Here is a 17,029-nt window from a genome sequence, read left to right as displayed (position 1 = left end):
GATTATGGGTAAGAGCCAAAATTTTACAACATCTAATTCATTTAGGAAAGCTTTTTTAACTTACCACCAGAATCCCTGCAAAAGCTCTTAGGTTTTTCACCAGGTCCAACAAGGTACTTGCAACCAAAGCCATAATCTGCCGAACAAAATACTTGTATAAATGCATGGAAGAGAAATATGTTGTCATGAGACTACTCTATTGGTTAATTAATCCCATACAACACATTTACTAAAAAAAAAAATATCACAGCAACAATGTAGTCTTGTCTTTATCTTAAAAAAACGATCTTTATAAAAGACCACAAGAACCTACGGAAGAGGATTAGGACCAGTGAAGAGAGAAAAAAAAGGTAGGATTCAAACTTAAGTCTCAAAATTCTGACTTTAAAGTAAGAATTGTGACAGTTCCAATTTTTGTGCTATTATTCTCACTTTAAAGTGATATTTCTGAGAATGAAATGAGAATCCTGCCAACCTTTTTTTCCTCTCTTAACTGGCCCTAATCCTCTTCCGTAAGAACCACAATCGGAATCGCCTTTATTGTCATATATAATAAAAAAAAATGTTAGGTTGCTACTTTTTGGTGTCTATAAATTAAAATATTTTTTGGTTTCGGTTTTGTGTCGCAGTTTGCAAGTCAAAATTCAAATTTTCTCCTCATTAAAAAAAGACACTGAATAGCAAAACTGAAAGTCCAATACTTGAACGGCGAGAACAGTCCCAAAAAGCATCACTACGCATGAGCGTCAGCGTGGACAATGCGCTTACGTCACCTACACACACCAAGTAAGTGGCCGATGCAAGCATGGTGGTACTTAGGCCACACCAGCTGTCAAGCCATGAGCTTTGGCTCGCTAACTAGTGCGGCTAAACACGTTGCACAGTCACTATCCATCAGAGAACACTCTCAATTTCTTGGGGGCACTGGATTTGCTACAGCTTTCGGAGCGTGCAAAAGCGAAGACGCCTGTGCAGTCCAGGCGATGCATAAACAGGGAACCTGTTTGACATGACCTTTTAGTAGTCAAATCGAAGGGTGGATCTGAGCAGCCAAAAAAATTTGTGCAGCAACACGCCTTTTCTGATTTACACAAATGGGAGAATATGCCCCTATATGGATTTAAGAAATACAAACTGTTGACTATATAAGAAAAAGGAAACAAATCTTTCATTAGTTATATTGTCATATTTTTATGTTGAATAAAACCCTTGCTTCAGGTCCCTGGAATTTAATTTGCAAAAAAATTGCTCCTCAATATTAACTGATTAGCAAAATTGTTGCTCAATGAAAAAAAAAAAAACGGTGGTTCGTGCTACCCATTTAGAAATCAAAGGGGGACACAAATTCCTTGTCAATGTTGAATAACCCACCAGGCTGCTACCTACCTTGATATCTGGTATGATGCGCAAAAAGCGGAAGACAATCAGCATGTTAACAAAACGAACCATTTCCCACAGAGAAAACATTCCCTGAGAGGATGGGCTCCTGTGGTGACATACATAAACATTGAGTGCAAATTAATGTTGTTCTTATGCAGGGGACCCCCGCGAATCGCAGGAATACGCAACGAGCCCAACCGCAATAGCAAAAATCTGTGAATAATTCTTTATAACTGCCATGAAAAAGGAAAAAATCCTGAGAAAAAAAAAAGCAGGGGGCAGTCCACTGTATTACAAAAAAACAAAAAAAACAATGCACAATTTCCTAAATAATTGACTACCTTACACAAGGACTTGGATTTTGAAAAAGGTTTGTCATGGTTCAAGTAATTAAAAAATAATACGTTTGTTTGCCTTGGATGCCTGCATGGGTGTTGGGTCTACGTCTGTGGTGTGCAACACAAAATATATATAGCACAGTATAAATCCAATTTTCCCTTGAGGCGTTATAATCAGTCTAACATATTAAAAAATAAAATTAACTTACACAGGTGAATAAGGAAGGCGGTAGGTGACATAAATAGTTATCTGCAGCACCTAATGGCAGAAAAACAAGTTCAGTGACAAATTATTTATGATTATTTATAATATAAATTATCCTGTTGAGACACAAAAGGCCTGATTTAGATTGCAAAAAAAGAAGAAGCAGGCACTAAATCATGTTCACATTAACAGATTGTGCACAAGCAAGTGGTGAGCGTCTTAGGAAGTAGAGATCGCCCCATAAATAAGGATTTTGAGCTTTGGTTAATTGTCAACACATCCACGTTCCAAGTGATAATTTGTGCAACCACATTATCTCAGTTGTTTTATGTATTTCTGTACTTAAAAAATATGTATATTGTTTTGTATTGAGTTTTACATGTTAATACGGAGCCGCTAAGGTGGTGTAGGGTGCGTTCTCTCGCAAAGCCAGACCGAAGTTGACTCGGAAGTACATCAACTTGTTTAAAAAAAATTCCGTCCCCCTCACAGACAAAACTAAAACTTTGCGAGGGAACGCAACAGTTTTTGCGAGGGAATGCAATCTTTGCAAGAGAATGAAATCTTTGTGAGAGAACGCAAATAATATTTTCCCCTTACCATGTCACCTAGGTACCATTAGATTATTATAAACACATTATGCTCAAATTTTCCAATGGCAGGTTGTGGAAGATTGTGCCACACTAATTTACCAGTAGCAGAATGGTGAGGAATCCGTCAAAGATGTTGTTCCTGTAGGAAAGGTACCCTTTCCAGCTCAAGGCAAATATCTTCACACACATTTCAAACAGGTAGTAGATGATAAAACACATGTTGATAATCTACAATAGAAGGAAAACAGAAAGTGGTGCTGGTAAATGTCACAGTAATATACTATACTCATCAGCTGGTTCAAGCTAATACAAAGATAACAGAAATTTTATGGTAGAGCTCACCTCCATGCAATGGTTATCTCTCTCTGCTGTGGACTTGTCTGAGTTCAATACCAAGATAGTCTAAATCACAAACAAACATCAGTCAAGGACCATCTGACTTGTTTTCATGAGCACACGATTAGGTCCTCCTCACACCTCGAGGCGCTATGGGTGTGCAAATTCTGGGGGAGCTGTAACAACCCAATATCGTTTTTAAGGCCTCTGATTGGTTCAGCTGTTTTGATTACTCTAATTGGTTGAGTTAAAATTTGCATCAAAGATTGATTTACAGAGGAGAACAATGTTGGACATGACTCATTCATTAATTCATTTTCAAGGCACACTTTTCTGGACTTTATCGGCTGGGTCAACCAACACTGATGCTGACTAGCTTGTTTCAACCTGGAAATTAATATTTTGGGTACTTACAGGGCAGTATGTATAAGTGGAACAATTATCTTACACAAACAGGCAGAAGCAAAGAAGGGAGGTCTGCTCCACCTACATCAGCATCTCCTTATGAGTATGACATTTTATTTAATGTTTTCATATTGATTAATATTGATTGTGAACGGCTAGTGTAGTGTAGAGGTTTAGAGTGGTTTGGAGATGTTGTATTACTGGTAAATCAATGTAAGTGTGTTTCTTGCGTTAGTGAAATTCACCAGAGGTGGGCAGTCCATCGGGTCTGGATGAATGACGAATGGCAAGGAACTTTAAAAAAAACAAGCTGCCGGTTTCTGGTGTGTTTGTTCGTTGTTTTGCTTAAAATGACTGCATTGAATATATGTGTGTGTGAGTGATAACTCCTGTGGTCAATAAAGGATCTCTGCTGAGACTTGTTGACTCCTTGGCTAAGGAGGCTATTTTAGCCAACCAGGAACGAGCGCAAAACCAGTCCACCAATCAAGAGCACAGGTTTGTACAGCCATATTTGCATATATAGACATTACACTGGAATCAAACACACAGGAGAGTGGAGACATCCATGGAAGCAGTTTTCAACTTAAAGGATTACTGATGCCAGTGACGGACGGTCTATCAATACCGATGGAATGCCCACCTTTGCAGATAGCGATTACAGGTTGCTTTGGCTTGAAAAAAAATGGCAGAACGATGACGACTGAAGGGGGCGCTGGGCGCCGACAAATTACGAATGATGGAACAGCAAAAATATGTAAAATGCCCAATTGCCCACTTCTGGTAATCATCCTCAAATACATTAAATTCCTCTATTGCACATGTATTAAGATCCGGTCCTCGAGGGCCTAAGTCCTGCATGTTTTTGAGGTTTATCTACTTTAACACACCTGATTCAATGATCAGGATAATTATGCTGCAGAGCTTGCTGATGAGCTTAAATATGAATCAGCTGTGTTGAACGTGGGAAAACTCTAAAATATGCAGGACTCGGGCCCTCGAGGACCGGACTTTGACACCACTGCTCTATTGTAATATAAATATATATGAGGAACATTGTATGTACAAGTAAGTACTGCTTGGATTTATATTGAACATAGCCTTGTGCCTAATTATTGTTTTGGGGGAATAATTCAGTTAGTTCCTTTGGCGGGACAGTGGTTGTGGGTATAATGGACTGCCTCACCAGTGTTTGTAGAGACATTTAATCTGTACTGTGTAATGGAATGAGAAGAGCCGGCCACATGTTGCATGATACCCACTGAAGGCTTAGGTCCCACTGGTATAATATAGCAATACGGCTTTTTGGATGATTGCAGACACCTGGTTAAAGGACCAGCTAAAGGGATTGTCTTTACACTGGTACATGACAATGGTTTTCTGTGTATGTTAAAAAAAAAAAAAGGTGAGTGTTTTACTTACACATATGCACACTACATGGGCCAACGCCACTGCATTGCCAAATACTGTAAAATAGTAGTGGCTGACGATCACCTGCAGCTTCTGCAATACTGCAGAGCTATACTGTGGTACGGAAGGATGCTGTGAAGAACAAAGGCCTATTAATAAGCTTCAACAATTAACTAACATGCATTATCTTTGTTTTTAGCATTTGATTTGAGAACTTGTACCTCTTTTATGCGATCTTTATCCAATTCATCAAATATCTGTTTGAACTGCTCTCTGTTCATAAAGCCTTCAGCTTCATACTGACGTGTCTCCTGAAACAATCAAAGCGGAAGTGAAAGATCTTTTGAAGGTTGTGTTGCGTTTTAATTTAGTATAGTTAACCATTTCAACCATTACTGTACTTTCGGAATGAGCAACTATTGCTGAGGTTTGCCAATGGATCCCGAGTGTGGAGCAGTGTCAATACCCACTATTACCAACCGATTTTCAAAGGCTGCATTGTTACGTGATGAAGAGGACTGCACAAGCTCATCGGCGAATTTGCCTCGTGACACAAGTGACACTGAAAATGACAACAATGACTGAGAAAATGTGGAACAAAGGAGGGGTTGCTCTATTCTGACACTGAAACAAAGGAGGGGTTGCTCTATTCTGACACTGAAGAAGACGATTTTGGTGGGAGGCTATTGTGTAACGAGCCATGTTTGGAAAAAGTGTTACTAGTGTTTAAAGTAATCAAAAGGCTAGTTTTTTTTGTTTTTACAAAATCCATCTGTGACCTCTATCTTTTTAAATATGCCATGTTATAACGCTAAGCGGACAATACATGTAAAAAAAAAAAATTATGCCTAAATTTAGCTGTTTTTAAACAGGTGAGCTTTGTCTGGAAATTATGAAATGAATATTCAGTTTTCTTTTTAAATAAACATTGTGACCCCAGTCTCCTCTTCTCAAATACTTTCTGCGTAGTTTCCCAACTGTTCAAACATTCAAGGAAACTATGTATAAAAATGAGAATTTGAGAAGAAGTAAATACTTTTTCATGGCACTACATCATGCTGGCTGGACCGTTATGCTGAATTTAAAAAATATGGTTCAAGTGGTCGATCCGTATACTAAATGTAACCACAATGAGTTCTAACAGAAGTGATGGCCTCTCTGTAGTAGCTTTGCATCTTGATCCTGGACATCACTTGTAGCACAGCATCAATTGGCACACGTTCCCTAAAATCAAATCAATATCAATACTGTTAGGGTATCTGTGTTTTCAAATTTTTTAACTGACAGCATACACTGAAATACAACTATTTATTCATAAAAATGGGCGTAATTCCGATCTGACAATATAGCCCATATCTGAATTGTGCTAGCTGGGAGCAGCAAAAAAAGAAAAAGAAAAAGGAATTGTGTTACTGTAAAATCAACCTAACAAGGTACATCACATCCACTTATGAAAAGTGAAACAGTGCTGCTGGAAGAGATGCGAGGCAAACTTTGTAACGTTTTATTTCCCGGTTGAGTGTATCGTAAAAGAACAGAAGATCGTGTGCATGTGTGTCTACATAATGCATTTTGTGGGAATCCTACATACACTTTAAGACCCCTAGATGTTTTTTGATGAGTTCAAGTAATTTTGTTTCATATTTTATAATGCATCGCATATGTACAGGCATCACGTTTGCATCAATTGGCAATCTTACCTAGCAGCATTCTCAGCATCATGACAGCTCAGGACCTGGAAGGCTGCTCGGATTCCCAGACGCCTTCGAATTATGGATGTTTGGACTGACATCTGGATGATAAACAAGACAGGCTAACTGTTAAAATATTTTATACTCCCAAAAAAGGAACAACAAAAACAGCTATTGTACCTACAGTACACCTTGGCCTGTAACTTTTCTTGGTTACCCTTTGTAATCCCCACAACAACCTTCCCCATCACACTGACAGCTCTCACTACCAACTGAACATTTTGTATTGATTCATCAATATTTGAAAAAATAAAAATGACACTTTTTATTATAGATTTTCTTTAACAAAGTATTTTGACATCTGTCAGACCAATGATGGTGCAGACGTGAGTGGTCGCCTCTGTGTTGCGCTCGCTATTATTGCTGTTATACCTACATTACTTATATATTAACGCATGCCATTTTTGGTCAACTTTTACAAATCCACAAAGGTTTTTGGAGACACTAACTGCAGGAATGGCAGCCCTTTCTGGAACATGGAGGCGATGCTGACGCTGGAGGGGAGTTGCTTTTTTTTTTCTTTTTTTTTTTACTGCAAGTTTGTCATGGTCCGTGTTTCTGTTTAGATTTGTATTTGGTTTTGTTTCATGTTATGTCTTGTGTTCTTGTGGTTCGTATATTGTCCTGTTAAGTCTATTGTTTGCACATGTGCTCGTCTACCCGGCCCCTTGTGTCTTCCTATCAGGCTCCCTCAGCCACTTTTCTCATGTCCAGATGTTCCTTCTTGTGTTGTTAATTTGCTTCGATTTGGTTTCCTCCTATCTTTACTGGATCATTTGTTTGCATTTGCTCATAGTCTGTCAGTTGTCCTGTCCTTTGCCCTGGTGAGTTTAGTGTGTTTCGTTTGTTACTTTGTATCTACCTTTTGGGTCCTTTGTTAGTTTAGTAGTTTTGATTCCAAGTGTCTTGTTTGCCTTTTGGTTTTTCCTTTGGAAATAAATTACTTTTTTTTGTTTAATATCCTGCAAACCTGCACGTATAGTAATTTGATTCACCACACGAGTTCTCCACCTTCATACTTGCTGGTGTTTACATCCCACCACAAATGCTGGCTGACCAACTAAACCAACTGAAACTAAAGCACCCAGATTCACACCTCATCATCCTGGGTGATTTTAACAAAGCAAAACTTAACCATGATGTTCCTAGATATAAGCAGGACATCGATTGTCCCACCAAGTAAGGCAACATTCTGCATCACTGCTAAATATGATTGAAAGTCTCATAGAACTTTATTCCCTGCACAGTGTTGGGTTTCTCTGGTCACTGTTTAATCCACTATATTCCATTATACAAGTACAAATTTGAATGTGCAAAACCTGCAATAAAAACAATGAAGAAGTGAGAATGTTTGGACTGCACTGATTGTAGTGCCTCTAAAACTACACTGGCAGCTTGGACAAACATGCGGACACTAACAGCCTACATTTGTTTCTGTGAGGACATGCATGTTCCGATTTAAAAAAAACTTTCCACTTGTTCAACAACAACAAGCCATGGTTCACTGCCAAACTCTGAAAGGCCAAAGAGGACACCTTTTGAATTGGAGATACAGAACTGTAACAAACAGGGCCTGAAACCAGCTGACAAAGGAAATTAACATTGCAAAAAGAAGCTATGCAGAAAACCTGGAAAAATAGTTTACTACTCAACACTCCGTGTCCATGTGGAACGGCCTAAAATTAGTTTCAAACTAGAGGAGACCATCCCCTCAAGTAGAGGACAGTAAGGGACTGGCTGACGTTCTTAATATATTCTACTGCAGATTTGAAAAGGACACTTCCACATCCCACACCCACGACCAAACCCTTCAGTCACACCCCAGGCTACCTCCCATGCCCTGACGATTCACAAACAGGATGTGAGACTGCTCTTCAAGCAACAAAAGCTCAAAAAGGCTTCAGAGTGTCTCCCTCCTGTGTGAAAGTCTGATCTTCAACAGATCCTTGGAGAGGTCATCTTGCTTCAAACACTCCACCATCATCACAGTCCCCAAGAAACCTGCAATATTGGGCCTAATGCTGGCTCACCTAAAAAGTATCACTGGAACCCTGTTGGATCCCCTGCAGTTTGCCTACCCGGCAAACAGGTCAGTGGATGATGCATAGTCAACATGGGCTGTACTTGAGCAGAGAGCACCGACGGCGCAAGGACCTACCTGAGGATCCTGTTTGTGGACTTCAGCTCTGTGTTTAACACTTTCATCCCGGAAAATACAAACTTGTCTAGCTCAGCGTGTCTCCTACCATCTGCCAGTAGATCTGGCGCCTTCACCATTTGTGATCTTTATGTTAGCAACATTCTACTTTCTTGCAGTGCAGGGACGCATGGAATTCTCCCTGGCAATTTACCTTTCACAAACCACGCCTCCAAGCGGTTAAGGTCCGTCAAGCTTGTATCCGCTCCATTAAAATCCATTGTAAAATCGATCCACAAAACTTGTCAGCTTCAATAAAAACATACCAAACAAAGTTCCAACAAGCTGTCGACCTCCAACAAGCAAAATAATAAATCAAAGTGCTCATGTCTTCAGTGGATTACACAGTGTGGACAGCCTCACTCCCAGCTAAATGTCAACAAGATAAGCAAGCATTCCTACGTTTGCTCCAAGGCAAGTGCCTGTTAAAATAGCTATAATGGACTAGGCTAAAGCCATAATCGCTAAATTAGCAACAGTTACTAGCTTTTAGCTCTGTTGTCAAATTCACTTTAGCTCTAGAGACGAGATCAACCACAAAACTGGAAATCAAAGTTATATTTAGGATTATCTCTTCGTGTATATTATCAGGATATCATTATCTTTGGCCATTCATCCCTGAAAGTGGTGAGTGCTTCCCCATTTTTCACGAGTGCTTCATGACCCTCGACGTGAACCTTGCTACCACGGCCATCTTGGCCTCCACCAACAATGACTGTCGCATGGACCCTGTCACCTCTGAAGAAGTCAAGGCAGTACTGAAACGCCTGAAGAACAACAAGGTGCCCTGTATCTGCAGAGATGTTGAAGGCGGGCGGTGACTGCATCATCCAGTGGCTCACCCAAATCATAAACGCGGTGTGTGTGTGATAGAGCAGCTGCCAACTGACTGGACTGGGGGTATCATCCTCCCCTTTTGGAAGCAGAAAGGTGACAAGCTTACCTGCAGCAACCACAGGGCCATCACCCTCCTATCCATCCCCAGTAAGCGGTTTACCAGAATACTCCTCAGCTGTCCCCAACAAGCGGGCTTCATGCTCAACCGCTCAACCTGTGATCAAATCTTGGCAGATTTCCTGGAACATGACCTGGCTTGGAGGGTGCAATTCCTGGACCTTGGCGGGAGGACGAACCAGCGAACCCGGGATGCTCCAGGCCGATGCTTTCGATGCAGCGCGAGAGCGAGAGAGAGACCGTTGTTGTACTGGACTTATCTTGAAACCTGTATGATTTAGCATCGATAGTTGTGAAGTCCTCTTTTCTGTATGTTTTAATATTATGAATATATCTTTCCACTGCATAATTTGCCTCGATCTAGAAGATATCACGCTTGTATTGCTCCAAAAATGCTCACCGACATGCTTTGGTACGTACATTTATTAAGTGTCCAGATGGATGTCGGACCCAGAAGCATCAACTGAGGGGGTGGGCTTATGCAAAAGGTCAATTGGGAGTGAATGGCTAATAGTGGTTTGTGCTCATAATGTCAGCAAACTTAAAAAATACAGAAAAAATAATAATTAGACCGATCTATTGATTTAACTGTGATGTTATGTTAATTTGTGTCGATATTGTGGATGTCATTTTAATGTGGCCTTTTTCAAAGTCTTTCTTTTAATTTTATTGTCCTAATTATAAGATAAAAGTTATTTAAAAAATACAATTTACTGCATTGGTGAATAAAGACAACATATTTAAAACAATTGAGGTTAGCGTGCTATTGTGCGTTGGTGAACAAAGACAACATATTTAAAACAATTGAGGTTAGTGTGTTATAGTGGCCACTTTGACAATCAGTGCAAGAAATTCTGCCCTTTAGGCTGTATGATGTCATACAGTATATGTGTGACTTACCAGCAAGTATCCCCTGAACTGGTTGTAGATAATGGCTGTCATTAAGTTCATTAAGCAATAAGTTCCTGAAAGGAAACAGATAGATACATTCTACAAGATAAAACAACTTTTATTTCAAGAAACAGGTAAATATTGAACTGAAAGAAAACATCTTACCAATGACACTGAAGGTGACAAAGAAAATGGCATATCCTCTGTTTAGGGAGTAGGCAGGAATCATCACTGCACAAAATCACAACATTTGTAAATATAAAAAATAAACAAGGTGATCAGCTAGCTAAAATAATCACTGAATGCAATACCATCTGGATTGTTTGCTGTAGTGAGCAGCACCAGCAGCGAAGTAAGTGATGTAGGCAGGTTTCGAAAATACACTTTCCACTCTTCATTTTTAAGTGGATCCTGAATGCAACCACAGAGGGAAACACGTGTAAAACAAAAGAAGGCATTCTTTGTGTGACATGAACATACATGAAAGTTGAAAGAACTGAAGTCGGAAATGAGTGACAGAGTTCCAAATGGTTAAAACAAAAAAACTAATGGCCCAAAAAAAAAACTACTCATAGCAGGTGCTCTTCAAGCTCTGTGGGCAAAAAAAAATAATAATCTGACCTTTAAATAAAAAAAAAATTAAAGAACGTCTGGCTGAACGTAAATATGCAATAAGAACTCAAAACATTCTTTATTCATGGCAAAACATTTTAATAATAAAAAAGCAGGCCACAGTAGCCCCAGCTAGAGCCATGTTCATTGAAGTTATCCCATAGTACCCCATGGGCGGCAACAGTCAACGACTTCTCTCCGTATCTCTGAGACTCGAGTCTACAGCGTTGTTGTTTCTCGTTTTTCATGTTTCATTGATGGTGGGCTTTTTTTGGGTCAAATTAATATGTCCGTCACAGCCTAGGGCAGCCTTGTTTTTCAGTTCTTATGCAGCTGTACCCACTTCTCTGACGGTGTCTTCCTGCAGTGCTCCAACTTATTAAATGAACTCTCGCACTATTCTAGTTAAAATTGTTTAGCACCACATACTGTGTAAATTGTTGCCCATTCGGCATCCATTGCAGCCTGGTCATCCTGAAAGGGGATTTCCACATTTACGGCCCTTCCCCTCTATATAAATAAAATTACTTGACTGTGCGTTCCCCAAATGGTGGCATTTATAGCCATTGATTTTTACATAAGTGTCACTGATGGCGTTCCACACTGGTTCATTGAACTGCAATTTGTCAGTTGTTTTTTTCTCCAGTTGGGTCTGTTTTTATTTAATCTTCTCTGCTGTTGTTATTTTTAATATAGATATTATGTATATTTATTATTTTTCTCTTTCTCCGGAGAACATGGATTACGTGTAGTCACATGACTGTTGTCACTTTAAATGTGTTGCGCACCTGTTATGCCTCATTAGCTCTGATGATGACCAAGTCGAAACGCGTCTGCAATAAATTTCTCTAAAGCGTCGTTTCCACCGAAGGTATCTACCCTACTGTACTCTACTTTACTTGGCTCTACACCAAAAAGCAGTGACTCTCCACTACCACAGCCACCATATGGGAGCCCCTCCTCACCTTGCCAGTGATGTCATGCTAAAGCGATCGCAGTTAGCGTGCACTGCACACACAGGCAAAAACAATGGAGAGCGCAAACAATGGTTTGTGCCTGTTTATTTCAGCCTGAAGACATCAAATGAATATTGCAGCAACCAGAAGACTGCATTCAATAATGTTAAAAAGGTATGCACCTCCTCAAAAGTCCAAGCATTAATCTGTTTGGAAGCCATTGTTGTCCTCTCTTCATCGTTAACGGCAGCTGTTATCCCAGGGTAGTGGTTTGCATGTCTCAAACCAATCATTGGCCTTCAAAATAATTACATTACGTTTTGGAACTGGGCTAGTTTTTTTAGAATCGCAAAGGAACAGGTACCAGAAAAAGCGAGTAGAGTAGAGTAGAGCCGGGTAGGTTTGTTGGTGGAGACGGGGCTTTTGCAGAGTAGAGTAGAGTAGGGTAGATACCGTCGGTGGAAAAGAGGCTTTACAGCAGAGTGCCTCAGGTGCTTTCTTATTTGACTTTTCTCATTTGTTAAGTTTTTTTCATTGGGAGGAGTAGAGTGCCTGATACTGTTCTCCTTTAATTTTCAAGCACTTAAAAAGTGGTAATGAGAGAAAACTGCCAGTAGGTGGTAGCGATGTACCATTCTAGATTTAAGATCACCTCTGTAAACAGTGGGCAAGGAGGAATTCCTGTAGGCTAATGACAGGAAGTGACAGCAGCAGCACGTCGGATAACTTGACGCATACAGTTGTGCTTGTCACGTCGGATAACTTGACGCATACAGTTGTGCATGAAATGAGCGCACTGTATGGTGAGAAAAAGGCTTAATGCCCATAAAATCCAAAATTCTGTGGCAATCGTTTTGATATTTTCAGAGGTTGTAGTGATGAGTAGAGATGTGCTTGTTAAAGCTACTGAGCACAGAAAACTTAATTTAATACTGCCACCTGTTGACAAAAAATGAAACCCTTCTTAACATATACAAGTACAACTCGTTCTTGACATCACATCCGCAAACAGAGGGCGGGAAATTCAAATCCGAATCCAGTGTGAAAATTAACGTTTACTAAATTAACAGCGAAGGTGTTAATTTACTAATTAGATGTTTCAGTCATAAATGGTCAAATGAAAAGAATATTGTTACAGAGAGCGGCTTTAATTTTGGTGATGATTCACAGGATTTTTTTGTGTTACTCAGCGACGTTTAGCTCAAGGGTATGTAAACTTTCAAGCACAACTGTATGCTAGTCAAAGTATTACTTGACATGAAACTGGTCCATGGGGCAAAAAAAGGTTGAGGACCATCTTAAGGGTTGAGTATACATACTTACAAGAACTCACCTCAGTTTTCGGGAACAACAACATGCCAATCATAGTAAAAAGACAGAGGTGAAGCGCCAGCAGCAAAATGACACTGCAGGTACAAAAACAAAGGTACACTTGTTATGGGCATTGAAAAGCTTAACAGCAAATGTAACTAAAGCTTCGATAGATAATCGCGGTACAGTATCCTACTACACATTTTGCAATCGATAAATGAAACATGCCAATGTAAGATAAATAAAAGATGTTCATTGAAGCAATCAGGTTGAATTAATTTATACATGTTTATTTTCAAAAGTATAATTCACTCACATGGATCAAGGGAGAAGCCATTATATACTAGCATGCAGATACAATTTGAAACCCAATCACCTAATTTTTTTAAGTAGCTCTGGGCATTTGACTCGGGAGGCTAACTGAATTAACTAGGGAAGTGCCAACCTGTCGAAATTCACTTCCAGAACAATTTGTCTGAATTTCCATATTTTTAACCTTTTGTCAAAAACATAACCGCGGGAAAATATACTGCATTAAAATGCAGTATATTTTGTAGTGGGATTTAAAAAATCTGCACACCAATCAATTACACAAAATAATCACTTCTCTGGAATCATAATTACTTATGTCAATGTATTTATAGCATCAATCATGTAAAGATGAGAATGTAGTCATATAAAATTAAATACAAAATTATTTTTCCATCACATGGAGTTAATTTTCTTAAGTCAATATTTGGTTTACCAGGGAATGTGCAAAGCGCACAGAAACAACTTGACTATATATATCAAATTATGAGTAATTATCAATTATTATATATAGTGGAATTTCATTACTGGCTGAGACTGAGTACAAACCTCACTAAAATCAAGACATTATATTGAACCAATTAATATTAATGCTTCAAATAATAAACATATTAAAAAAATATATTAAAATGAACAGAGGTGGCAAATCCAGGTCCAGAAAGTAAATATCCTGCCACAGTTTGGTTTTAGCCCCTGATGCTAGCTAGCTAGCTCCCTAAAAGGTAAACAAGCACCATGGGAGCTAGCTAAAAGGTAAACAAGCACCATTGGAGCTAGCTAGGGAGCTAGCTAGCTAGCAGCTGGGGCTAAAGCCGAATTGTGGCAGGGTAGTCTGGACCTGGATTTGCCACCTCTGAAAATAAATTTACTGTCTGTCTTAAATTCTTAAATTGACTTTGCAGTGACATTCCAACAATGCACACACGTAACACACATTTTTATTTTTAAACAAAAAAAATTTCATGTAAAGACAGTTTCAAGGACCAAAATAAAAACAAAAGATTAAACATGTCACTCACCATTAGCTACGTTTCACCGAGCCGTGAAGTGTGATGGCGTTTGTGTTTATAATGGATAGAGTTGTTGTTACCACAGAATTTTTGTCTGCGCCTTACTGGACATAATAATCTGCCAATGAAACTTCACTTTGAGTGACTGCTCTTGTTTCTCGCCGCTGATACAAATCCCTTAAAACTAGCAGGGATCGTGGTCAGTTCAAGTCGTTAGCTTTCAGCTAACTTTTGGACTCGTCTCCTACTCTGCTAACGTCCGTGGAGCTTCCACAGCGACGATGATGTCACCCGAGCCACCGGCAGGGTGGCGTGTTGTCAAACATCGATCGCAATTATCTACCAAGTATTTTTGCTCATTTTCAACCTTTCTGGGCAATGTGACCCATGATTTTATTATTATTTTTTAAATATCCAGAACACCACATGTTCCCGGTGTAACGAGGTTCAGAGATTTGAGTAACAAAATACAGACAATCCGGAACAGTTGGAAGCTCTGGTTATGAGAGTTTGAAAGGCGCATTTCAAATCACAAAATTTTCATATTTTTTAGAAGTTCATTTCAAATGATGAAACTTCTACGTGGTGGATCTAATTATACATTGAAGCCAAGTTTGTCACTTTTTGTTTCCTTCTCGGAGTTGCTTCTGAGACATTATTGGGTGCTCTCAATAATATTTTGATCCATCTTGAAAGATGAATTAAAACAGAACTTGTCTTTGCTCAATGTAAAAAAGTAAATACCTGGCAATCTCAGGCAGAGTTCTCTTGATGCACTTCAGTGACTTTTTCATCAGGGATGAGTTTTGCAAGAGGAAGAATGGTCGAATAAGTCGTCGAAATCTCAGTTTCTGACCATTAAGAAAAGAAAGAAAAATATCACTTTTTAATTTAGTTTTTATATCATTCAATACTTAAAAAAAAAATCTTCATAGCAAAGTTAGCCTGTGATTCTCGAACATTACATAACAATTCCAATTCATTTTTTAGTCTGTGTGTGATAAAGAAAAGCCTTTCTTTTAAAAAGAAAAAAGAAAAAAAGAAAAGCAAATACATTGTTAACAGGCCTCCACATTCTATACAACAGGGGTCCCCAATGTGCTGCCCGCGGACAGTTAGCGTCGCTGATGGACACTCGTTTTATTGACGAATGTTTTCTGTATTTATAAATTATAATATAATTATAATTTTGTAGGGCTTGGTTAAAAAAATCTAATAATCGAAATCGAACCGATATTCCTTTTCGTGCGTGATATCGATTCATAAAACCATGAATCAATTATTTTAATATCTCTTTTTTCCCCATAAATTAACAACAAAATATAATTTTAAAGGCCATATTTTTTGTATCTGACCGTTTTTTTAAATTTACTGTTTACGTGAATTTAAAAGTATTTTCTCACATTTATGAAAGACCTGACTGACTTGTTGCACTTTATAACTATTCAGAATCTTTTTAATTTATATTTACGATTATTGAATTAGAATTATGAAAACATTTTCATCTCATCAATGCTGATGTCAATAATAGATTCAATAGAATTTTCAGTAGGATATCCGAATACCAGAATATTTGATAGCTTTAGCCCTAAAACTAACCAGTAAGAGGAGCAAACTCAGCTGCAGCTGTTATTGTATGGTAGCACCATTTGAAAAATGACCCTGTAATAAAAGTGACTCTCCTGTTTATGTTTACATTTGCACTTTAGAGCTAGATCGTACATTTTCTTGCATTCACTCAATGATTAGATAGATAGATAGATAGATAGATAGATAGATAGATAGATAGATAGATAGATAGATAGATAGATAGATAGATAGATAGATAGATAGATAGATAGATAGATAGATAGATAGATAGATAGATAGATAGATAGATAGATAGATAGATAGATAGATAGATAGATAGATAGCATTTTAGTATGTAAGTATGAAGAGTTAAATTTTTACCTCATCACAGACCATGCTTATGGACAACACCCAGTCAATGATGGAGACGGAAATGACAATGGTATAGCTCATCAGCCATTTGTTCTTCCTGAATTCATCCCAGCCAATCAAGTAGCTCTAAGAATGAACCAGAAGAAGAAAAGGATGATTATACTTCTTTTTATATGCTGTCCTGTAAGCAAAGTTTGAACGGATGTACCTTTACAGCCAGATCAAGGGTAAAGACGATAAGACAGACTATCTCAATGGTCTCAGTGAAGCCGCAAGGAGGCTCCCAGGGTGGAGAGCGATATCGAGCGTCGGAGCTTATAGAAAGGGAAGACGGACGCTCCACAAATGCCAGCAACAGCACCACTGCAATGGTCAGGCCTAAGCCCCTGCATGGGTATAAATGGTAAATCACAGAGACTTCAAATGGATG

General features: G+C 38.8%; 1 protein-coding gene across 2 annotated transcripts in view; it reads right to left on the bottom strand.

Annotated features, from left to right (window-relative positions):
• The window catches only part of tpcn2 (two pore segment channel 2), a 42,657-nt gene that overhangs the window by 5,579 nt on the left and 20,049 nt on the right, over window positions 1-17,029 (bottom strand). For both annotated transcript variants that reach the window (XM_086071603.1, XM_086071605.1), the window contains 16 exons: window positions 16,808-16,985; window positions 16,609-16,725; window positions 15,403-15,509; window positions 13,362-13,434; window positions 10,772-10,871; window positions 10,626-10,691; window positions 10,470-10,534; window positions 6,368-6,459; window positions 5,810-5,891; window positions 4,889-4,978; window positions 4,680-4,799; window positions 2,859-2,918; window positions 2,616-2,744; window positions 1,928-1,977; window positions 1,387-1,486; window positions 65-136 (listed from right to left, as the gene is read on the bottom strand). In XM_086071603.1, coding sequence (XP_085927729.1) covers window positions 65-136; window positions 1,387-1,486; window positions 1,928-1,977; window positions 2,616-2,744; window positions 2,859-2,918; window positions 4,680-4,799; window positions 4,889-4,978; window positions 5,810-5,891; window positions 6,368-6,459; window positions 10,470-10,534; window positions 10,626-10,691; window positions 10,772-10,871; window positions 13,362-13,434; window positions 15,403-15,509; window positions 16,609-16,725; window positions 16,808-16,985 — 1,501 coding nt within the window. The remainder of the gene's footprint in view (window positions 1-64; window positions 137-1,386; window positions 1,487-1,927; window positions 1,978-2,615; window positions 2,745-2,858; window positions 2,919-4,679; window positions 4,800-4,888; window positions 4,979-5,809; window positions 5,892-6,367; window positions 6,460-10,469; window positions 10,535-10,625; window positions 10,692-10,771; window positions 10,872-13,361; window positions 13,435-15,402; window positions 15,510-16,608; window positions 16,726-16,807; window positions 16,986-17,029) is intronic.

Source organism: Leptonotus elevatus, chromosome 3 (assembly GCF_054856555.1).
Source record: "Leptonotus elevatus isolate MCC_2025b chromosome 3, RoL_Lele_1.0, whole genome shotgun sequence".
NCBI lineage: Eukaryota > Metazoa > Chordata > Actinopteri > Syngnathiformes > Syngnathidae > Leptonotus > Leptonotus elevatus.
This window is presented reverse-complemented; position numbering and strand designations above follow the sequence as displayed.